General features: G+C 45.0%; 1 protein-coding gene across 3 annotated transcripts in view; it reads left to right on the top strand.

Moving 5' to 3' along the window:
* The window catches only part of LOC126266744 (nephrin-like), a 644,568-nt gene that overhangs the window by 552,896 nt on the left and 67,143 nt on the right, over window positions 1-24,529 (top strand). For all 3 annotated transcript variants that reach the window (XR_007548914.1, XM_049971245.1, XM_049971246.1), the window contains exon 6: window positions 6,150-6,301. Coding sequence is in view for 2 of the 3 variants with exons in the window: in XM_049971245.1 (XP_049827202.1) it covers window positions 6,150-6,301 (152 nt within the window). In the remaining variant the exon portion in view is untranslated. The remainder of the gene's footprint in view (window positions 1-6,149; window positions 6,302-24,529) is intronic.

Genomic DNA, 24,529 nt, shown 5'->3' with positions numbered 1-24,529 from the left:
ATTCATCAAGTTGTTCAAATTTGTAAAAAACTTTATTAATTTGTAAAAATCTTTATTTATTCCAAAATCGTACTGAAAACTAGCAAAGCTTCATCTACGGAAATGAATGTTGGTGTGACATTGTGTGACATTGAATAGTATCAGATGCAGTTATCCCCACTGACATAGGATACAGTTGAACTTTCTGTGCGTCAACTGAAAAAGATCATGTTGTTGGCCCTGACTGCTTCACACGTTCCCGTTCGCATTGTTTGGATATGTTTCCGGTTGAGATATCCATTTTGTTTCTTTCTACTGCACCATTATTTACAGAATATTCACTGATAAGCCAAAACATTATAACTACCTTCTTAATAGCTTGTTTGTTTGTCTTTGCAACTACACTCCTGGAAATGGAAAAAAAGAACACATTGACACCGGTGTATCAGACCCACCATACTTGCTCCAGACACTGCGAGAGGGCTGTACAAGCAATGATCAAACGCACGGCACAGCGGACACACCAGGAACCGCGGTGTTGGCCGTCGAATGGCGCTAGCTGCGCAGCATTTGTGCACCGCCGCCGTCAGTGTCAGCCAGTTTGCCGTGGCATACGGAACTCCATCGCAGTCTTTAACACTGGTAGCATGCCGCGACAGCGTGGACGTGAACCATATGTGCAGTTGACGGACTTTGAGCGAGGGCGTATAGTGGGCATGCGGGAGGCCGGGTGGACGTACCGCCGAATTGCTCAACACGTGGGGCGTGAGGTCTCCACAGTACATCGATGTTGTCGCCAGTGGTCGGCGGAAGGTGCACGTGCCCGTCGACCTGGCACCGGACCGCAGCGACGCACGGATGCACGCCAAGACCGTAGGATCCTACGCAGTGCCGTAGGGGACCGCACCGCCACTTCCCAGCAAATTAGGGACACTGTTGCTCCTGGGGTATCGGCGATGACCATTCGCAACCGTCTCCGTGAAGCTGGGCTACGGTCAAGCACACCGTTAGGCCGTCTTCCGTTCACGCCCCAACATCGTGCAGCCCGCCTCCAGCGGTGTCGCGACAGGCGTGAATGGAGGGACGAATGGAGACGTGTCGTCTTCAGCGATGAGAGTCGCTTCTGCCTTGGTGCCAATGATGGTCGTATGCGTGTTTGGCGCCGTGCAGGTGAGCGCCACAATCAGGACTGCATACGACCGAGGCACACAGGGCCAACACCCGGCATCATGGTGTAGGGAGCGATCTCCTACACTGGCCGTACACCTCTGGTGATCGTCGAGGGGACACTGAATAGTGCACGGTACATCCAAACTGTCATCGAACCCTTCGTTCTACCATTCCTAGACCGGCAAGGGAACTTGCTGTTCCAACAGGACAATGCACGTCCGCATGTATCCCGTGCCACCCAACGTGCTCTAGAAGGTGTAAGTCAACTACCCTGGCCAGCAAGATCTCCGGATCAGTCCCCCATTGAGCGTGTTTGGGACTGGATAAAGCGTCGTCTCACGCGGTCTGCACGTCCAGCACGAACGCTGGTCCAACTGAGGCGCCAGGTGGAAATGGCGTGGCAAGCCGTTCCACAGGACTACATCCAGCATCTCTACGATCGTCTCCATGGGAGAATAGCAGCCTGCATTGCTGCGAAAGGTGGATATACACTGTACTAGTGCCGACATTGTGCATGCTCTGTCGCCTGTGTCTATGTGCCTGTGGTTCTGTCAGTGTGATCATGTGATGTATCTGACCCCAGGAATGTGTCAATAAAGTTTCCCCTTCCTGGGACAATGAATTCACGGTGTTCGTATTTCAATTTCCAGGAGTGTAAATAGATCACTGATTCTCGGTATCACCGGTTCGGCAGTTTGTTGGTAGGTTTGTGGGGTACGTGGTATTAGACATCTAAGCGCAGGTCATGCAATTCGCGTAAATAACGGGCCGCTGATTTGCGTACGCAGATTACATCACCTGTGTGTAGATTTGTTCGTAGACATTCGTAGACATTAACAAAGGGCCACTGATTAGCCTTCGCGATGATGGCGCCCCATATCGACCCAGATAGTTTCCATAGCATTTACACAACCGAAGGCCGCTAAGACATAAGCGTCATTTCACTATAATGTTTCTCAAAAACTGTAGCAAGGTTCTTGCTCCGAAGCACGGACAATTATACTGGTGAAAGATGACATCACCGTCTGGGAAGACATCAAGCATGAAGTTATGAAGGTGGCTCGCAGCTGTCAGCGTGTCTTCGATTACTTCCAGGTCCATAGCATAATACTGCTCTCACCATCCTGCGTCCGTGGCGCGGTGCCAGTTTCGAGCCGCCGTTCACCTGGGTGACGGCATTTGTGGAGGAGACTATCGAACTAGTGTAGCAAAAATGTGATTCACCCGATCGACGGTGAGATGCCGAAGGTCTCGTACCAATTGGAATCCTAATTGACGATGTCGTTAGATCAAGATGTGAACACGTGGGGATGGTCTGCTGCGGAGCTCCGTGTTCAACGATGGTCTATGAACGGTGCACTCTGAAACACTCGTGTGTGCACCAGCATTGTGGCATTTCAGTAGAGATGCTACAGGTAACCATCTGTCGTACTTTGTAGAGCAGAAAACCCTTCGTTGCCACGTTCTGTGAAGAGTTGTGGACATCCATCTATTTAGGGCCTAATGGTAGTTTCAGTGTCCTTGTATCTCTTTCAGTAGATGCTGAAGACCGTAGCATTAGACGAGCTTCGGTGTCTTCGAAACACTAGTCCACATGTTCAGCTTAATAATAATCTGCCCTTTGTCGAAGACCCTTATCTCAATGGATTTCCCCGTTTGCAGCTCATTTTTTTGCTAGGGTGATTCCACATCCGTGTCTGCTCCGCTTACAAACTTTTGTTATTCCATCATGTTCCAACAACGCCACCAGGCGTCATTCAACGTCGTCGTGGGCAGTGGTCATAAGGGTTTGGCTTTCAGTATATGTAAACTTCATTTGGTAGATATTTTCAAACGGGTCTCTATAAAGGGAGAATCCTAACTCCACCGACAAGATATCATACGTATTCAGTTGAGCAGTAATCAATTTCGTTTGGAGAAAATGTAAGTCTGGGTATTATGTACTACTCTTATGTTGTCCATCAGTGTAAGGCGCCAGGTGGCTTCCCTTTATCAAAAATGGAAGCGAGTTGTATTTAATTGCTTTATTCTGCGCCTTACGTAAGCGGCTCTTGTGATTCCATTGTGAGAATAAGGAATGAGTAAATAGTGATATATTTTGCGAGCTTTGTGGTAACCGTGGTTGTGTTTAGTGAGTCTTGGCGGTGTTGCTGGCGTCGTCTTTCGAATTCGTGGCGCCACTGGCTCAGTATGTCCTTTCATGTTCCTCTGGTTTGAGGTCACTAAGATCTTTGCTGGAAGTTGTTGATGGTGATACAGTGTGTAGTGGGGAGGGGGGGGGGGGGTGAGGGGTCGAGTAGGGGAGCGTAACGGAGCAAGGAGGACAGTGTGAGAAGTGGGCCCGGCGTGTAAGGCGAGCACTTGCGCAAACGTCTCGGGAAATGGGTCAAGCGACTGGTTGCTGGGCATATTTGTGGTCCGATTTGAATCCGTGGCTGACTTCGAGTGCAGTCTTCGTGCGTAGCCCGGCCAGTCAGCTGTGGGACGTGACACCGATAGAGAGCTGAAGCCAGTCTCGGTGTGCTGAATTCTGGGCCACCTTTGAACCCGCAAACTTCGATTTTTGAATATCAGTTAAGTTTTGGATCTTGAGCTCTTAATTGTTATTTTCTTATTAATACCTATAGGTCTATTAGTATCATTTAGATTTCTTGGCTAACCTATTTCACCAACAGTTGGTTTCTTGATTTGTGGCTGTCGTTTGTTTTTCATGGATCGATACTGCCGTTGGTTGTTTGTTAACAAGATGTATTAAACTGTGTGAGCTGGTGTTTCCTGGGTCGGACTGATAACGTGCTGTGGCTGGACCCCCACCCTGTCTCCCCGACGTCACGCAGTAACTAGATGGTTGGGTGTTAGCCGGGCCTCCTGTCAAACGTATTCGAATAACACATAAGTACCTTTCTCTCGTAATACGGCAAGGTACTAATTTCGAGATACCTTCGGGCATTGCAGACGTCTTTGTTCTGTTAATTATATTGGTTTAGAGGGTGCCTGGATCTAAAATTTACCGTTGCTGAGGCGTGTAATTGGGTTTGGCGGCCTAGTTTTCTTTTGGGCGTTTTGCCGTCGTTGTAGAGACGGTATCTGGCAGTGACGCGGGTACACCTTTTGGCTAGTTATTGTTGCTTTCACGTAATTAACGTACCTGTGTTAATATTTCTTTTACCGTTCTTTACTCAACGAAAAGGCCGTGGGAAGGCTGATTCGCTTGTTGTAACCTTTCTTAGCCTTAGTATTTGACGTAGTCTGTGCTTCTTGCGATAAGCCTCCTGGTGCATTGCTTCTGATGAGGAAATTCAAACTGTAGGTTCCTTAACTGAAGCAATTATTCATGAAGACCCACCTGTTTTCTGTTTGGTAGTCTTATTTAACTGAACCTGTTATTAAAGAAGGCTGCCTATTTTCTATTTGGTAATTTCACTTAACTGATGCTCTTATCATTGAAGGCATGTCTGTTTTCTATTTGATAATTTTATTTAACTGAAGCTGTTATCATTGAAAGCCTGCCTGTTTTCCATTTGGCAGTTCTACTTAACTCGTGCTGTTATCATTGAATGCCTGCCTGTTTTCTGTTTGATAATTTTATATAACTGAAGCTGTTTTATGGGATGCCTGTTAACTCAAGCTGTTGTTATTGAAGGCTTGCCTGTTCCCGTTTTATAAAGCAAAGAGCTATTCGCCATTTGGGTTAGCTGAAACTCTTGTTAATTGTGGCCTACCTGTTTTTATTGCCCTAGTATTGAGTTCTGGTATCTTACTCAGTTTGTGTTGTAATTAACTGAAATTGTGATCGCCAGAGGCCTACCTGTTACACAGGTATTTACGTCAATAAGGCAGTAACGGAAAAGACGCATGATGGTACAAGTACCTTAACTTTCGCCTTACATTCCTTTACCATTTAGTGTTGTTGAAGTTTAGAGTTATTACCAGACATGTTACAGTACATATTGAGTTGCAACAGCGTAGATGATGAGTGACCACTGTGAAGCGCACATGACTATGCGACATGTACTTCTGGAGCCTTGTTGTCAGCGATTGATACACTTTGAAAGGGGCCTAACTGTTGCTTTCTATTTGGCTGCCTGGTCGAATCGTACAATATCTACATCTATGGGGCATTCGGGTACGACAATGGCCAGCGGTGGAACTGCATGCGAACGTGTGAACATAAGGATCAACATACTCATCGTCAAGATTGAGACATCCTGCCCTGACTACCACAAAACAGAATCGCCGTATTGAGCACCAAACATATCGTAACCGGGAACCATTATACGCTGATGCATTGCGTCGCACTGTGTGCAGCGATGAATCAGCGGTCTGTACTACCCGGGATGATCCAGTCGACAATGCCTGGTGACCACAATGGAGAATCGCCCTATATATCACCAAGTATATCGTAACTGAGAACTGTGGATGAATGGTATCGGATTCAGTGACGAATCACAATTCTGCTCTGTCCAGGATGGCTATCGTGCGACGGCGACCTGGAAAGACGATATATACTTACAGTGTTTTGGAGAAGCATGGCGGTATTTCTTAAGGTGTGGGGAGTTATCGTGTACGACTGCAGATCACAGCTTGCTGTGAGTAAGGGGACTGTGACGACACAAAGGTATTTCACGGACATCGTGCGTCCTCGTGCGTTACCTCTCATGTGAGAGAAGCGTGGTGCCATTTTCAACAGGACAACGCTCGTCCAAAAATGGCACGTGTCTGTATGAACTCTGTGTATGATGTTCAGGTTCACACTGTCAAGTGTTTTGTAAATTTTAATCGAATTTTTTAATCACTGAAATAATATTACGCACCCTCTCAGTCCGTGAAGTATCATTTCGTTTCGTCATCCCTTTCTGGGTACTTTACTGTTTGTGGCATGCAGTGTACTCGTATAGGCACGTTACAAGGAGCGGACTGCACAGGCGCCACTGTTCTGTGGTGTTTTGTACATGCTTTGAGATTTTGCACTAACACTAGCGGCCCGTTGCCTGTTGCAGTGCGTCCGCTGTGGGTGCAGCTGACGAGCCAGAGGCGGCCGCTGTCGGCGGACAACACGTACGAGATCAGCTGCGAGGTGGTGGGCACGCGACCGCCGCCCGTCGTCACCTGGTGGAAGGGAGGCGTGCCGCTGCGGAACACCCGCGAGATGGTGAGTCCGGCGCAGCCTCGCGTACATGTTACAGGCCATAGCGAAACTACTAACAACGATGAACAGGCTGCAACGTTCCAGATCCCACCAGGTGACAGGTTCCAGAAGCCTACGGTAAGTTCCATGTAGGCTGTGACGTACAGCGAAGTATCCGCTAAATTTCGGGCATGCAGCCTCTGTTAGTTCAGCCGCGTATCGTTCGGCCAAGCTTAGACTGAGTACAAAGTCTGTCGACAAGGTAATTTGCAAAGCGCAGCTTTGTATACTCCACCGCGGCGGTACTGCGCACGGGGGTCACAGATGCTGGTCGGTGGTAAAGAGCTGTATTAACACAGGCTTCACCTGTGATGAAGGCTTTCAGACATTCGATTGCTTATCGATGTATATTCGGCAGCGGTAACAGCTTGACTGCTTCTCTACAATTTATTTACACCAAGAGCCAGATTCTATGCCTTGCTGTCGTTACGTTCTTCAGCCCAGAGTCTGGTTTGATGCACACTCTTCGTGCTACTCTATCTTGTGCAAGCTTTTTCATCTCCGAGTAACTACTGCAACCTAAATCCTTCTGAATCTGTTTAGTGTATTCATGCCTTGGTCTCCCTCGACGATTTTTACCCGCCGTACTCCCCTCGAGTACTAAAATGATGATCTCTTGATGCCTCAGCACATGTCCTCCCAACTAACCCCTTCTTCTCTTCAAGTTGTACCACAAATTTCTCTTCTCCCAAATCAATTCAGTAGCTCCTCATTAGTTACGTGATCTACCCATATAATGTTCAGCATTCTTCTATAGCACCACATATCAAAAGCTTCTATTGTCTTCTTGTCTAAACTATTTATCGTCCATGTTCCACTTCCATACATGGCTATAATCCTGAAACTTAAATCTACTCTCTATGTTTACAAATTTCTCTTCTTCAGAAACGCTTTCCTTTCCATTTCCAGTCTCTGCGTCAACCATTATCAGTTGTTTTGCTCCTCATATAGCTGAAACACATCAACTACTTTAAGTACCTCATTTCCTAATCTAATTCGCTCAGCATCACCTGATTTAATTCGATTACATTCCATTATCCTAGTTTTCCTTCTGGTGATGTTTATCTTATATCCTCCTTTCAAGACTCTGTCTATTCCGTTCAACTGCTCTTCCAGGACCTTTGCTGTCTCTGACAGGCTTACAATGTCGTCGGCAAATCTCAAAGTTCCAACATTTCTACGGAATCCAAACTGATCTGACCGAGGTCGGCTTATACTAGTTTTTCCATTTGTCTGTACAGAATTCGTGTTAGTATTTTGCAGCCGTGACTCATTTAACCGATATTTCAGTAATTTTCACACCTGTCAACACTTGCTTTCTTTGAGATTGGAATTAATATATTCCTCTTGAAGTATGAGTCTCATACATCTTGCTCACCAGGTGGTAGAGTTTTGTCAGGGCTGGCTCTCCCAAGGCTATCAGCAGCTGTAATGGAATGTTGTCTACTCCCAGGGCCTTGTTTCGACTAAGGTCTTTCAGTGCTCTGTCAAATTCTTCACGCAGTATTCCCATCTCTTATTCATATACTTCCTTTTCCATTTCCATAATATTGCCCTCAAGTACATCGCCCTTGTATAGACTACATACTCATTCGACCTTTCTGCCCTCCCTTATTTGCTTACAACAAGTTTTCCATCTGAGCTCTTGATATTCAGAGAAGTGGTTCTCTTTTTTTCCGTAGGTCTCTGTAATTTTCCTGTAGGCAGTATCTTTCTCACCCCTAGTGTTACATGCCCCTGCATCCTTACATTTGTCCTCTAGCCATTGCTGCTTAACTGTTTTGCACTTCCTGTCGATCTCATTTTTGAGACGTTTGTATTCCTGTTTTGCTTGCTTCATTTACTGCATTTTTATATTTTCTCCTTTCATTAATTAAATTCAATATCCCTTCTGTTATCCAGAGATTTCTACTAGCTCTCGTCTTTTTACCTACTTGATCCTCTGCTGCCTTCACTATTTCATCTCTCAAAGCTACCCATTCTTCTTCTACCGTATTTCTTTCCCCCGTTCTTGTCAATCGTTCCGTAATGCTCGCTCTGAAACTCTCTATAACCTCTGTTCTTTCAGTTTATCCAGGTTCCATCTCCTTAAATTTTCACCTTTTTGCAGTTTGTTCATTTTTAATCTACATGCCTTATCAAAATTAAAACCATTATTTCTGTTTATGAAGTTATTGGTTAATCTAATTCCTATGGCTTCCTTGAAAATAGAATCCCAAAAGGAAGAGGTGGGTGTTAAAATCTACACGTTAGTTAGTTAGGTTAGTGTTTTTAACCTCCCGTCGACAACGAGGTCATTAGAGACGGAGCACAAGCTTGGGTTAGGGAAGATTGGGGAAGGAAATCGGCCGTGCTCTTTCAAAGGAACCATCTCGGCATTTGCCTCAAACGATTTAGGGAAATCACGGAAAACCTAAATCAGGATGGCCGGAGACGGGATTGAACAGTTGTCCTCCCGAATTCGAGTCCCGTGTGTTAACAACTGCGCCACCTTTTTTTTTTCACCTATCTAACCTAAAAACAAAAACAAAGATAGTGCCACCGCCACTTTCATCCTACAGTTAACTAGGACGGCCGTTCGCCACCACTTTAGATTTTGCGAACGAAACAAAAATTAAATATGCCTCTGAACTTTTAATATAAAAAAAATAATAAAAGGAGAAAGGAAAGGGTATAATACGTTATTATAATTGATTTGTTGTTCATTTTGTTCTTAGTTTGTTCTTGTGTATTTATTAGGATTCTAAACGTAGGTCTCCTGCCCACTTTTTTTAATCTTTTTTTTTATTTATTTATATAGGTATCAATGTGCGAACAGCCATAGTTAATCAAGCCTGGAAAACTAAAACAGAATGTAGACACCATCGAAGATATTAAACGTAAATAACATGAAAAAGAAAGCTACCACGTCGTAGTTAGGCTTCCCATTGAGTGCGCCCACTGATAAAGATTGTTCAATATATGCTCGTTTGCAGTTTGTTCTGACCTCATCTGCCACTGCCTGGAACATTCCAGCTGCACGGGGGGCTGTGAAAGGCGCTCCATAGGTAGTTTGCGAAGCATTGTCGATATCTGGTATGCCCGGAAATAGCATGATGTCTTTCTTGCAAATAGAGCCATAAGTCAAGGAAATTCTTGTGTCCGTCACGAGAGAGGTAATGGACTGCATGTCCACGTATCCAGGTGACGGAGTTGGTTCGAGTCTTGGGGTAAAATGTCTCATCCGGAAACAATAACGTGCGTGCAGATATATGCTCCGGCCTAACTCGCAAGACATAAGCCAGCATCTGCCACACTAGGTGCCAAACCGGTTCCGCCTCTCCGCAGCTGAGGCGGTGCTCGTCAGAATCTACAGTGTTACAACCCACACAATTAGGAGATTCTGCCATGTGGATATTGTAGAGACGTTCTTGCGTCACCAGCTTCCCATTAACGACTACGTACCATTGGGAAACAACGTCGGAATCAAGCATGGCATCGTGTACAGTCTTCCACACAACGCGCCACCGTACGTCAGGATATTTTAGTTCGACCACATTTAGGGGGTGGCGTTGCATCATGTCGTGATAAATACGTCGAGTCGTGGCCATTTGTGGTGTCGTGAGCGCTACACTGCAATAACTTCGTTCTAAATAGAAACGTCCTATATAAAAGAGGGGCGCTGGGATGTCCTGTAGTGGCACCGGTGCTCTTAGTGAAGTAGGTCGTAGCGCCGTCAGAAGCAGACTCGTGAGGCTCGTAGGACAACGGCGCAGCAGACATAAATGTGAGCTAACATAGAGGGCAATGGCCCTATCATGGACGTTGACTAGGCCGAGACCACCTTTTTCCTTGGGGAGAGTAAGAGATACGTATCTGATCTTCAGTAACATACCAGCAGTGACGAAGTATCCCAGCGCTGCCATAATGCTACGAGCCAAGGGTTTCGGGATGGGTAGCGTTTGGGCGACATGCGGTATGCGGGACGCAAGGTATACATTGGCATAATACGCCCGCTGAACGATGTTGAGGGATCGCAAGCGCTGATTTGCAATTCCGGCCCTAATTTGGTGAAGAAGGCGTCGATAATTGAGCGTCGTCGCGCGTCGCATGTCGTTCATGAAATCTAAGCCCAAGCAGCGGACAGTATCACTGAAGTGTAAGGGGGCAATGTGTTCCTGCGGTAGCCCAATCCCGATGCTCAAGGCGACAGATTTGTCAACGTTGATTTGGCTACCAGAAGCTGTACCGTAGGTTGCAATCCAGTCCAACGTCGCGGCCATATCGTCAGCTCCTCGTATGACGATCATCAAATCATCCGCATATGCGGTGCAGCGATAGATGGAGCCGCCGAACTGTATCCCAGTGAGCCTGTCTCGGAGACCACACAACAAGGGTTCTAAGGCCAATGCAAATAACAATGTTGATAATGGACATCCCTGTCGTACTGATCGGCGGATCGGCATGGGTGCCGTCAGTCTTCCATTAACAAGAACTCGAGAAGTAGCCCCATGCAGAAGGCGTGTCAACACTGTGATAAAGGGGTCGGGATATTCCATGCGCCGTAGAACGGCAGTGAGGAAAGTGTGGCCCACACGGTCAAAAGCCTGGCTAAAGTCGATAGACGCCAGGGCTGCCGGCAAACGTCTCACCCGTGCAAGGGAGATGAGATCTCTGTAACGACATAACGCAGTTCTGATGTTGTTGGGTCCCCCCAAGGACATGTGATCGCTGGACAGGACCTGCAATAGTGTGTCCCGAAGACGTTCTGATAGCAGCCTCGAAAAGATCTTGAAGTCGCTGTTCAATAACGTTAAGGGGCGATAATCGCGGACATGATTCCGTCCCTTCGGCTTATGGATGGGGACAATCAGTCCTTCCAAGAACGGTGCAGGCAGCGGTATACCCGGGGACATCAATTCCTGACAAATTTCAACCCAACACGGTACCAACAGTTGTTTAAATGCTCGATAGAACTCTAATGGTAATCCATCGATTCCTGGTGATTTACGGGGAGTACCTTTACCAATGGCGTCGAGCACTTCCTCTTCTGTCACTTCTCCCAGTAAAGTCGGTACCATGTCTGGTGGAACTGTACCGTGACATGTGCTGAAACGGAGTCTACCGTCGCCATATCAGGGAGCACTGCTGAATAAAGTTGAGCGTAATGCCCATAGAAGGCTTCTGCTATATCTGCTTGTTCTGCCACGTGTCGTCCGTTGTCCGTTATCATGTCGGTTACCAGTGCCCTACGGCGCCTCCTGCGTTCTAGGAGCACGTGGTGCATAGATGGCCTTTCTGATTGTATCATGTCTGGAGCACGCGACCGTATAACAGCGCCTTGTAAATGATGGCGTGCTAAGGAGATGAGTTGCGCTTTCGCGCGATTGACTATGATCTGCCGGTCAGGTGAGGGCTCCATAGCAAGACATTCCCGTAGGACGGTGTAATAAAAGTTTTCCGTGCTCCTCCTCCATGCCGCCGCTTCTCGGCCGTAAACCATGAAGGTGCGCCTAAGAGCAGGCTTGGCACATTCAATCCACCAACTGAGGGCCGATCGGTAACGACCACGACGCTGTAAGGACGCGTTCCACGACTCTTCGATAGCACGTTTACATGCCGGCTCGTCCAGATGGGCGACGTTCAGTTTCCAGGGGGGGCTACTGCGCCACACACGTGCAGTTGGGAGGGCAATGGTGCAAATATAGGCTGTGTGGTCGGTGAATGCAGTGGGCCAGAGCTCTGCTCCTCTCGTCGCCGTCGAAAGGGTGCTTGTGACGTAAATCCTGACTAACCGACTTGATGAATGACTTGTATAGTGGGTGTATCCAGGAGCTGGGCCATGGATATGGCGCCACGTGTCAATCAGATGGAAGTCACGCACTAGCATTTCCAATTCCGCACACGGGACGTGATGTGGCTGCTGATCAGACGGAGATAATGTACAGTTAAAATCTCCTCCGATCACCATATCGTCTATGCGGCCCATAAATAGACGTGTGATATCTTCCGAAAAGAAGCGGGCCCGATCTCTCCGTCTCCCTGATCCTGAAGGGGCATAGACATTGATGAGTCGTAACCGTTGACAGTTACTGCCATGGCTCTTGCACTCGGTAAGTACAGTACGTCCGTAGCCTCCAAACCGTCCCGTAGCAGAACAGCCACACCACAATCGGTAGAAGAGGCGTGGGAGATGTGGGCGGTATATCCGTAGAAGTCAGGGAAACTAGCGACACATACTTCCTGTAAGAGGGCTACGTCGACGTCCGCCGCATCAAGCATGCGTTGTAGCATTGTCAGTTTGTGTGGTGCCCTTATCGCGTTGATATTGATTGTGGCTAGGCGAAAGGTGTGCTGCCTAGCCCCTTCACCTAGGGTAGACCCCATGGCAATCAAAGCTAACCGCAAGAGATGCCGGACCTACCAAATTCGTTACAAATTATGCGTCTTTTGCGATAGGAATGGCATCTCCAATGCCACCCCCTCCGCTGTCGCCCGTGCCCTCTTTAGGAAGTTCCTCAACATCGTCCGACCACAGTGGCTGCAACACGATGCTGTGTAGCTGATCGGCACCTAAATCTCCCGCACGTACGTCGTCTTTGTTAGAGGTAGACGGAGCGCCATCCATCGACGCGACCTGCTGAATCCGTGGTGCAAGAAGTAACTTGGCACTCGTGGTATGGGCAAGTGAACCGTCTACACCACTTAGATTCTCAGCAGGCGCAGCATCCATGCCGTCTGAGGAGATGTCACCGTCTTGACCGGCCGTGTGTAGGAGGCAATCGTCTGAAGGGGTCCGCCGACGTCGCTTCCGTTGTCGAGGCGAACGTTGCTTGCGAACGTGGACATCCGTATCCGAATGTGGGAGGCAATCCAGCGTCGTATCACCTTCCGCTAGGAAAGCCGCGGTCGGGACAATGTTCGCGTCCACGTCCATCGCGTTCTGGATGTTACGTTGCGTCTGGAGTCCGTGGGACTGTTGCTGCTGTTGTTGCTGTGGAGGGGGCGACATATGGGTTGGCATCGGGGGTCCTTCCTCTTTCTCCCTTAGTACTTCTGGCGTCGATGGGTGTGTCTGATCGCCCGTTTTGTCCTCAACTATGGTGCGCATCGTCGTCTGAGCGTACGTGAGGGGCAGGATTGTTGTCCCCGTCGGGGAAACGGAGTCTCCCACTGGTATCTGCGTATTTCGACGTTGTAAGCAGCTCGATCGAACATGGCCTTCCTGCCCACATCCGGAACAGGTACGCGGCTGACCGTCGTACATGATGATTGCACGACAGCCACCGATGTTCAAATAGGACGGCACATGTTTCTTGAGCTCAATTTTAATTTGGCGCACACCTTTGTAGACCTTATAAGTCGAGAAAGTTTGCCACTTTTCTGCAACGTGGTTGATAACATTGCCGTACGGTCGGAAGGCGGCCTTGACAACTTCCTCCGGGACCTCGAAGAGGAGCTCAAAAACCCTTACAGTCCTTAGGCCCATGCCTGCATGATCCACCGTCACTGCACCGATATGCCCGTCAGAATGTTTGAATCTGAGAGAGTTCGAGTATTTAGACACCACTGTCGCGCAGACCTCTGCACTGGTCATTTTAACATAAACCACGCTCGCCGTTATAGAAAAATGTATTCCGACGACAGTCGCCGGATCTAAACGTAGATCGTCTCGTATGAACTGTTCTATTTCATAGGCTCGAGGACGCGCGTGATCTGGTTGGAAGGTAATTTTGATCGTATCGTGGCACCATGTGTGTGCCATAGTCGCACCGAACTTGAAACTAATACAACTCGCGCCGCGAGAAAATAAACACAAGCAAGCGCTCACGGTCGCGCACGGCGGGGCGCAGCGGACGTCCTCGCCCCACCGCAGCCGAAAGCAGACTGAAATCACGGAAAACCTAAATCAGGATGGCCGGAGACGGGATTGAACAGTTGTCCTCCCGAATTCGAGTCCCGTGTGTTAACAACTGAGCCACCTCGCTCGGTACACACACGTTAGTTAATCGAATGACCCGTATCTGCACAGTGTTCTACCACAACTGATCTATTTGTCTGTAGTAAGCATGTGTACCTTCTCTGTGTTCCACGCACCTCTGAAAGAGCGGTGCGTGTTGTCTGACCTGTATAAGACTTATCACATTTTCCACAAGGGAACTGATGCACGCCCGCGTTACAAAGAGTCAACCTGTTTTGAAAATGACTGCTTTTCAGCAATCGTTTGTATGTTTCAGAGGAGAAATAATACAGGCAACCGATTGCAAATACAATTTAATACATTTACTTATGTTTCAACTCCTCTAGGTTAAAGCGGTTATTAATACTCAAGATGACGTCTATGGATGTATTCATCAGAATGAAAATCTAGAAGCCATAAAGTTACATGACGAGAAGTCAATAGTCAAAGTTTATTTGGTAATCTTACTTAACTGAAGCTGGAATCACTGTAGGCATGATTGTTTTCTGTTTGGTAACAAGGGGACATGCCCATGAAAATGACCAAAAATGTGAAAAAAAGTTTCTTAGTCTGTAGAAAAGACCATTTCATGCTGATTTTTTTAAAAAAATTATAGTTTATGGGCATTACCATTTTCTGTTCGTTCTAAATCTGAAGTTTCACAGGGGCCACGCCCATCTGTCAGTTTGAAGTGCGTCTGAATACGTGATATATCATTTTGTTTTTTCGTTTTTACTTGGTCGTTTGTTACGGATAGTTAAGACAGGTGTATTCTAGAAGGTACTGGCTCCCAGAACCAAGGTACAGACATGTCTAGAAGGCTATGGTTCGAATGTAAATAAAGATCTGAGAATATACGATTTCGGAATTTACTAAGCATGTCGTTTTTATAGTTTTTGTGCGTTGTTTTGTGTCTATGTGCATGTTTCCTGTGCTGAAAATGCCTAGAGTAAAGAAATTTTAGCCCCAAACGAAAGTTTCGTGGCAACCAGTTCCAGACCCAAGCGAATAATACGCATCTGTTGCTTCAAAAGTAGCCCACAGAAACTGTGTTTACAGGCAATGCCTCTAGACATAAACTTTTGCTTTCTGAATGTAGTAAGAACGAGCGTAGTAGTATTGTGAGCAGCAATAACGACGGAAACATTATTGTTAAACTAAATATGCTGTCAAGCCTTTTGAGGAGTGCTATGAAATGTAAGTACTGCAATTGTGAAGAGAGTATTGACATTTCTGAGGACATTCAGCAATGAAGGGTCTTTTAAGTCGGTTAGTGATTGCCTGTAACTCGTGTAAGATGAACAGTGATACTATGACATCGTCAGTAACTGCTAGTCGACATAACAGAGTAAATATTCAGCTTGCTAATGCAATACGAGGTATTGGAAGGGGACCTGCCCACACTTTTTGTGCTGTGATGAATTTGCCTCCACCACCATTGGGGTTTGATAGATACAATAAATTAATGCATAATGCTTTATGCGGTGCAAGTGAACATTCAATGAAAACAAACAGCAGAAGAAGCTGTAGCCATGTCTAAGAATACAAACATTGTAGCATCATTTGATGGATCTTGGCAGAAGGGAGATCATACTTCTCTAAACGGGGTTACAACTGCCACATTTATGCAAATGGATAAAATACTAGATAATGAATGTCTAACAAAACACTTCCAGGGTTGTTCAACTAAATTTATTATCACCCTTGTTTATGTAACTAACTTTGATGGCCCCAGTGGAAACATAAAAACTAAAGGACTTCTAAACAATTTTAGAAGATCAGAGGTCAGTTGTAGTGTGAGGTATGTAGACTACCTTTGGGATGGAGACTGTAAAGGACATACTACTGCTGTTAATGGCAGGCCACATGGGGACACTCTGATAGAAAATCTTGAATGTTTTCGGCATGTACAGAAAAGAATGGGAGCTCGGCTGAGAAAGTTATGTAAGGACTCCAGTGTAAAAAACTGTCAGACGGAAAACACATAGGTGGTCCAGGTCGTCTTACAAAAAGTGAAATTGATTCTTTGACTCAGTATTAGGGATTAGCAATAAGGAGAAATGTAGGAGATTTGGAGAACATGAGACGAGCTGTTAGGGCAACATGGTTTCACAGAGTGTCAACAGATGAAACCCGACAGCATGTTTTGTGTCCAAAAGGGGAAGATTCGTGGTGCAAATACTGGTTGAGCATTGCTACAGGCATACAATATACCCACAAGTATTCCTTAACACTTGCTGTAATGGAGGCAATCAGGCCTATATTTAGGGATCTGACAAATAAAAATCTACTTAGGAAATGTATGCTTGATCTCTCTCAGAATGCAAATGAAAGCTTCAACTGCTGTACATGGGAGAGAACACGCAAAGCTGTATTTGTTGGGCTGACAATGCTGAAGATGGTTTAATGGATGCAGTAATAACGTTCAATGATGGTGCACTTTCAAGGATCAATGTTGTGAAGAATTTGAACATTCTGACTGGAAGGAATATGGCTTCAGCTCATACTGCTACTGGCAAGCGGCGGGTAACCGAAGCAGAGACAGCTGCAGAAGCTGCTACCAAGGAGTCAAGGATAAAGAAAAGAATGAAGAGAAAGAGTACGGAGGATAAGGAAACAGGAGGACAACTGGAGTATGCACCTGTAATGTTCTAAACGAGCATAGTGGTAACTTAATAAATCTGTAAACCTTCGTTTGCGATTTACCGAAAACTTGAATTTTCATCATTCAGGTAAACTTCTCTCCAAAATGACTGAAGTTAAACTCACAAATACTGGTATAGATATTTAAAATGACCTCCTCTATCTCCATTGCCTACTATTTCCTAAGAAATATATAACGTGATGATGATGTCTGAGATATTTGAGCTACATTTTTAAATATTTTTTGTCGTAGTAAAATAAATTACTTGTCTTTCTGACAGTTCAGCATCAAGGAAAGAAATAGATTGCATAAAACGCTTATCTGAATATTGTCTGTACTCTGACTCTTTTACAAGCTCTGCAGTTAGTTGTTCCAAGAGGAAATGGTACTGCAGAGAAATAGTGTTCCGTTTTTTATACTATTATAAATATTGTTGTCAGTACCAAAACATAATAAATATCTCAATGATTTATTTTGGGAAATACTTTGAATAAAGGCCCTAATTATGTGTAAGAATTTTGAGCTACCTCTCATTTACATATAAGTTGCACTATGAGGCTGAAGATAATGCTAAAAATACAGCCCGTTCAGGGGTATGTCCCCTTAACTGAGGCTGTTATTAAAGAAGCCTGTTTTCTATTTGGTTATTTCATTTAGCTGATTCTGTTATCATTGGAGTCATACCTGTTTTCTATTAGATAATCTTGTTTAACTGAAGCGTTTATCAGTGAATAACTGCCTGTTTTTCATTTGGCAGTTCTACTTAACTCAAGAAATGGACGTAATCCAACCTTCCGGTGAGGCCAGATTACAAATGTGTCGTCCACATACCTCTAGAAGACCGTCGTTTACGACTTTTCCAGTCCAGTGCTTTGACTTCGAAATCTCCCGTAAATTAATTAGCTACCAGAGGGGAGCGAGGACTTTCCATAGTAAACCCATCAATCTGCTCAGAAACAACACCACAATGAAGCAGATCAATTGTTTCGTTTTACTGAAGCATTCTGTCTCTCAACTGATAAACCAAATGTGGGATTCAGTCTCTCCAGCTGATTCCTCAGGGTTCCTCACAGCTGACTGGTACATAATCTTTCTACTTCTCCATGACCAGTAATACCGTACTGGATCACTTTGCTATTTTAGACTCTTATGAAAATATCCCCATACATAGCTACACTTCCATCTTTTATTCATTGCTAACAGCCATACACAGTAACAACAAAACTGAAAGAAAAATGTTCGTATTTAAGTTTCCTGTAGTGTGTTTCACTTGTGTAATATGCGAGTAAAATACTGCACACTTCCGAAGTTATGAATGCCAGAAACGGCGAGAATTGGTGCTCAGTCACCCTAATATCTTACTCATTCAAGTTACTGACTATAGTAATGAACAGAGCATCTCTTACGTGTCGATCAATTTGGCGTTAGGAGAGGTAAAGGCGACAGGGAGGTGGTTTTGACCTTGCCCTTGTTGATGGAAGCAAGACTTAAGAAAATTAGGACACCGTCCTACCGTTTTTTCAACCCAGAAAAAGCGTTCATCAACGTAAAAATGATGCAAGATGTTCGAAATTCTCGGAAATATGGGTATAGGCTACAAGAAGGATGGATGATATATGATAGGTATAAGAACCAAGAGGAAACAAAAAGAGTGACAGATCAAATATGAAGTGTTGAAGTTGAACCGTGTGTGTGGTTTAGAAATTAGTTACACAAAAGTAACCTTTAATTGTGAAAAGGGTAGATAACTTACAGAAATATTTTATATAGCACTGAATCCAATGCATCTTCAAGCTTTATTCCCGCCTAACACCAATAGTTCCCAACGTTCGTGCCAGGTGGAACGCTCGATTGAGATATTCGAACAGTCATCATGGAGCCATATGACGATAACGAACATGGTCAGCGTTGTTTATAGTTTCATGAATCCAAATCCGCTACTGCAGTTCAGAGACAATCCACGACTAAGTATTGCAAGTCAGCACCTCAAAGAAAAACTGTTATTAATAGGTAGAATCGTTTCACCGAAACTGGCTGCGCATCACAAAGGACGCAATGTCAGGATCGGCCAGCAGTCTCTGGCGCAGCAATTGAACAAGTTCGACAGCCTTACATTCACAGTACAGCTTAGAATTGACTAAGCGTAGTGTTACAGTATGGACGGTATTACGGAAACGCCTTTCACTCAAAGGCACTGTTGGAAACTTTAAGAGAAAGTGAGAAACAAAAACGAGCTAAGTTTTTTGTGTAAATGTTTAACAGAATGTATACTAAAAATGATTTTTCTCAATAAAATTGTATTCAGTGACGAAGCGAACTTCTGTGATTGTGTTACAATGAATAGGCATAATGATAGGATGCGGGGTGAGCTGAAGCCACGTCTCGTAATTGAATATGTACGGAACTAGGTAAATGTTTTTTGCGCTGTAAGTTTTAACAAGATTTGAGGTCCTTCAATTTTTTGCCGAGTCAGCTGTAACTGGAATATCGTAACTGGTTATGCTTGAACATTATCTAATGCCTCAGTTGCATTAGGATATTGACACAGAATCTATTTTCTAGTGAGATGGTGCACCAGCAAATCATCGTCGTGAAGTTGTCGCGCATCTGCTTAGGAGTATGCTGACTTGGATTGGACTTGATGGGACAGTGTCCTGGCCACCACGGTCAACTGGTTTCACCCCAACGGACTTGTGTTACATGAGGTTACAGTAAAGACAAAGTGTTTGATCCTCCGCTTCCTGGAAACGTCGACGCGTAGCAACAACCGATGACACATGCAGTTGCCACCATTCATCAAGACTTGCTTCACAGGATTTGGCAGGAAACTAATTACAGATGGGATCTGTCGTGTTACGAAACGTAGTCACATTGAACTTTTGTAAATAATACTTGAAGGTATACTGCATACATTGCTGCAGCAAATATTTCTGCAAGTTTGTTACCTTTTTCACAGTTAAAGGTAGTTTTTGTATAATTAATTTATAAACACCCTGTATATATGGCTGCTTGTTTATTTATTTTTTTCTGGACACGTATCAGGAAATATGCTAATAATTAACGATCGTTTAATTTATTGCCTTGCGTACATAGAATTTCTGTAGAAATTTTTGAAGTGTTTAATTTTTGAGCTGGTTTTCAGCCTGTGTTTCTGTAGCATGCTGCCTCGTATGTAATATTAAGTGCTGAAAATTAGTTGAGAAATTGTACGATGGTTACGGAAGAAACATGTGACAATCTGCCTCGATCAATGGTTCTCAAAATCTATGCAATAGAAATTGCGAGAACGACATATCCTTACTTTTCAAAGCTTTACATTTCCGATTTTTAAGAAAGTTTTTAAGTTTTCGTGACTATTAGACCAACAACTACCGATCCTTAAAGCTCATGTGAATTACTTCGGTGTCCGCTGCCTAGTTTATTCCAAGTGTTGCAGGAATAATTTAGATTTAGTCGTACTTTTGTGTTGTAAGCGATTATATACAGGGTCGCACTTCACATTCCCAGAATCCTCACAATAAAATCGGAACTTTCCACGAAGTTCTGTTGTTACTGATTTCGCATTGTCGTCAATCAGAATCTACCTGCATATCGTGACTTCAGGCACTTAAATAATTCCCAAACGTTTACCATAAACTTACAATCGGATAAAATCGGTGTTTGCATTTGTACGCAATATGCATTCATACATATCAGATTCTTCCTCGTGTTTATTAAAATTATCATTCATTACATATATTTAAAACTAATCTGTCATTCAGTGTGCTAACTGGATGTACTGTCTAACCCGTTCTAGATTTTCTTAGTCACTCAGCAATGACACTTTTCTGAGTACACCTGTTTGTATAACGGTTGATATCAACACATTATGTATCTGTGAATCTGCCATGACTCTGTATGCGTTTGAATTCATACTGACAGCCTTGACGTGGTTCATAGGAGCATAATGCTCTGAAGTTTCTCTGTATCTTGATATCTGATGTGATCTCTAGACACAACTTGTGTTATTACGTGCCACACAACAAGCCACGGAAGATTTCTGAATGAGGTCATGCTACTGCAGCGTGAGTATAGAAATTACTGAGTAATGGCTTTCATTTATTCATTTCATGCATCGCTTTGTAAGGCAAGTAATAATGGAAAACACATAAAATGATTTATGCAAAGGATGGAAATGCGACGAAGAAATAACGGTGGCACGATGTACGACGGCTATTCGAAAAGTAAGGTCCGATCTGGTGCGAAATGAAAAACCACAATGAAAATCCGATGAATCTTTGTACAGATGTGTTGAGTAGGGTCTCTAGCATTCCCGTCGATTGCGTCAATCATTCTTTTCAGTGCTGATCGCACAGTGAGCATGTAAAGATGCCTAGAAAATAGCGTCTCCTGCCAAATACGAGGGCCTGGAGAGAGGTTTCGCCTGAAGTCATGCAGCCCACAGAACATAACTGTCATGCGTTTCGTTATATGTGACAACTGCAGCGTTTTAGATGGGAGGTGTTTGATCACCCACCACACAGCCCATAATTGGCTCCATCAGAGATTCATCTCTACTCTCACGAACAACTGCCTATGAAGACAATATCTTCACACACACTACGAGCTGTAGACCAGAATACAGGATTGACGAAAGGTCCAGGTGGCTGCCTTATGTGACGAGGGTATTTGAAAGTTGGTAAATATATGTAAATGTCGTGTGACTAGAACCTCCCATCTGGTGGACCGTTCGTTGGGTCCAAGTTTTTCGATTTGACGCCACTTCGATGACTACCCCATCGATGTGGATGATATGATGATGATTAGGACAACAATACACCCAGTCCCTGAGAGGAGAAAACCTCCGACCCATCCGGAAATCGAACCCAGGCCCTTAGGATTGATATTCTGTCGCGCTGACCACTCAGCTACCGTGGGCGGACTTGAAAGTTAGTGCAACGCTGTGACAAATGTCTCAGTTGGAGCGGTGACTATGTAAAGAAGTAGCTGGAAGGTGTAAGTAACAGTTGCAAATAAAACCTTCATTGTGTTTTTCATTTCGCGACCGATCGGACTTTACTTCCCGAATAGCCAACGTAGAAACATCTGGCGTACCTTGCACTCCAATACTATATGTCTTATCGTCTTCAACAGTCCATTAAAAGAAAGGTTTTTGAAGTCGTAGGTTCAATTAGTGTTTCCGTATGTCCACATAACGTAGTCCAAAGGCATTAGGAATGTAATACCGTATGAATATGTCCACATAACTGTGTCCAAAGGCATTCACTGTCTCCTCTGGTTCTCTACGAAACAGGATACGCAGCGAATGCCTTTAGACTGCTTCATGTGGGCATATATTACAGTATGTGGTCAGAAATATCGGGACACCTATTATGTTAGTGGAGACTAGTATCGGTTGTGTCCTCCCTGCGCCTTCATGGTGGCTTGAACTATCCTCGGGACACTTTCAGTGAGGTGTTTGAAAGTCTGTTGAGGAACGACAGTCCGTTCTTCCTCAGGAGCCCCGAAATAAGACCTAGACTCTTGCGTCTGAAGTCGACGTTTTAACTAATCCCGAAGGTGTTCGATTGATCCATGTCAGTACTCTGGGCCGGACAGTACATTTCAGGAATATTATTGTCTACATACCGTTGCCTCACAGACGCTGCCTTATGACCGAGTCCACAATAATACTGACATAGAAAACCATCGTTTCCATATTATTCCTTTACTGTACGAGTACTGATAGTTGTGAACTGCGTTCGCTTGTAACGTTTACGTAAGCACAATAATTGAACCACAAGCTAACCAGGAAAAATACCCCAATACGGTGCTCTGCACATTGCTATTGTCGTTAGACATGATGGCAGATGACGTTCTCGAGATATTCGCAAAACCCAAACCTTCCCATCCGATTTGCAACGGGGTACAGCGTGATTCATCACTCAAATCGCCCATTTCGAGTGTTCCACTACCAAGTGGCATCGATCCTTAGCCCACTTCAAAAGTCACTGAGCATCGACTGTAGAAATAATTGGCTTATCAGGACCGCTCGAGCACTGGACTCCGTTCCTTTCAACTGCCAGCGCATAGTCGTTGTGCTAGCTGGAGCACTCACTAGTGGTTGCATCGTCTGATCCCACGTAGTGTTTAACGTAACTCCTCTGCAATGCTAAACGGTCTCTGTCCGTCAGTACATTGGTCTACCGGGTCTTGGTTTAGCTGAGAGTGTTCTTTCGCGTTTGAACTTCACAGTTACTTCACAAACAGCCGACTAGGGCAGCTTTAAAAGGGTTCGCCACGCAGGGTAGCCGCGCAGTCTCAGGCGTCGTGTCACTGACCGCGCGGCTCCCTCCGCCGGAGGTTCGAGTCCTCCCTCGGGCATGGGTGTGTGCGTGTCGTTATTAACGTAAGCTAGCTTAAGTTAGATTAAGTAGTGTGTAAGCTTAGGGACTAATGACCTCAGCAGTTTGGTCCCATCGGACTTTACCACAAATTTGCAAATTTCTAGTTTAAAAGGGTTCAAATGGTCCAGATGGATTTGTTACTCAGGTAGCATCTTACGATTACTGCATGTTCGAAGCCACTGTGCTCTCCAGCCGACTCATTCTGCTATTTATTACTGCTTCTGTACTGGCAACACCGTTCTCCCCTCCTCACCTTATCAGGCGGGTTCGTCTTTCGTGACATCTAGTGCTCCGTTCCGTGTCACAAACGGATGACCGAGCAGTTTTGATCAGATAATGTTTAGTGAAGGAAGTGGAACACTGAACGTTCTGAGATACGCTCCTGACCTTTTAAATATCATTCCGTGTAAGGATTTTATTTGAGACTGCGTGAACCATATATTTGCCGCAGCTACTTATCTACCTGAACATTCCTATGCAAGTAATGTTTGCATGTACGTACGTTCGTTCGTTCTTGTGACCGAGGGTAACTCAATTATTATCCGCAAAGTAGTTACACAATTTTATTGTAATCAAATAGGAAACTCACAAGAACATCATTTTTCGACGTAGTCTCCTTGCGTTTCAACGCACTTGGTTCATCGTTGTACAAGCTTCCTCATGCCCTCATAAAAGAAGGTTCTCGGTTGAACTGCGAGCCAGGGATGCATCGCTTCTTTCACTTCTTTGTCCGGGGCAAATCGACGGCCCCTTAATGCCGGTTTGAGTGGATCAAACAACTGATAGTCAGAGGGGGCAAGATTGAGACTATATGGAGGATGATACAGTACCTCACATTTGAGTTTCTGCAGCGTTTCAGCAGTTTGGGTAACAGTATGCGGACGGGCATTGTTGTGCAACAACACAACACCTTTTGACAGCAATCCTTGGCGTTAGCTTCGAATTTCAGGCTTTAGCCTGGCAGTAAGCATTTCACTGTTACGTACACTGTTTACTGTTGTGCCCCTTTCCCCAAAATGCTCCAGTACTGGACCTTGTGCGTCCCAAAAAACCGTAAACATCAGTTTTCCTGCGGATGGTTGGGTCTGAACTTTCTCTTGCACGGCGAATTAGTATGTTCTGTCTTTCACTCTCCAGCTCGTAATGATGGATCCATGTTTCGTCACCAGTAATGATCCTGTCTTAGAAATTGTCCCCTTCGTTGCCATAGCGAACCAAATGTT

Source organism: Schistocerca gregaria, chromosome 4 (assembly GCF_023897955.1).
Source record: "Schistocerca gregaria isolate iqSchGreg1 chromosome 4, iqSchGreg1.2, whole genome shotgun sequence".
Lineage (NCBI taxonomy): Eukaryota > Metazoa > Arthropoda > Insecta > Orthoptera > Acrididae > Schistocerca > Schistocerca gregaria.
Note: the sequence above shows the minus strand (reverse complement) of the source record. Positions and strands in the feature narration are given on the sequence as shown.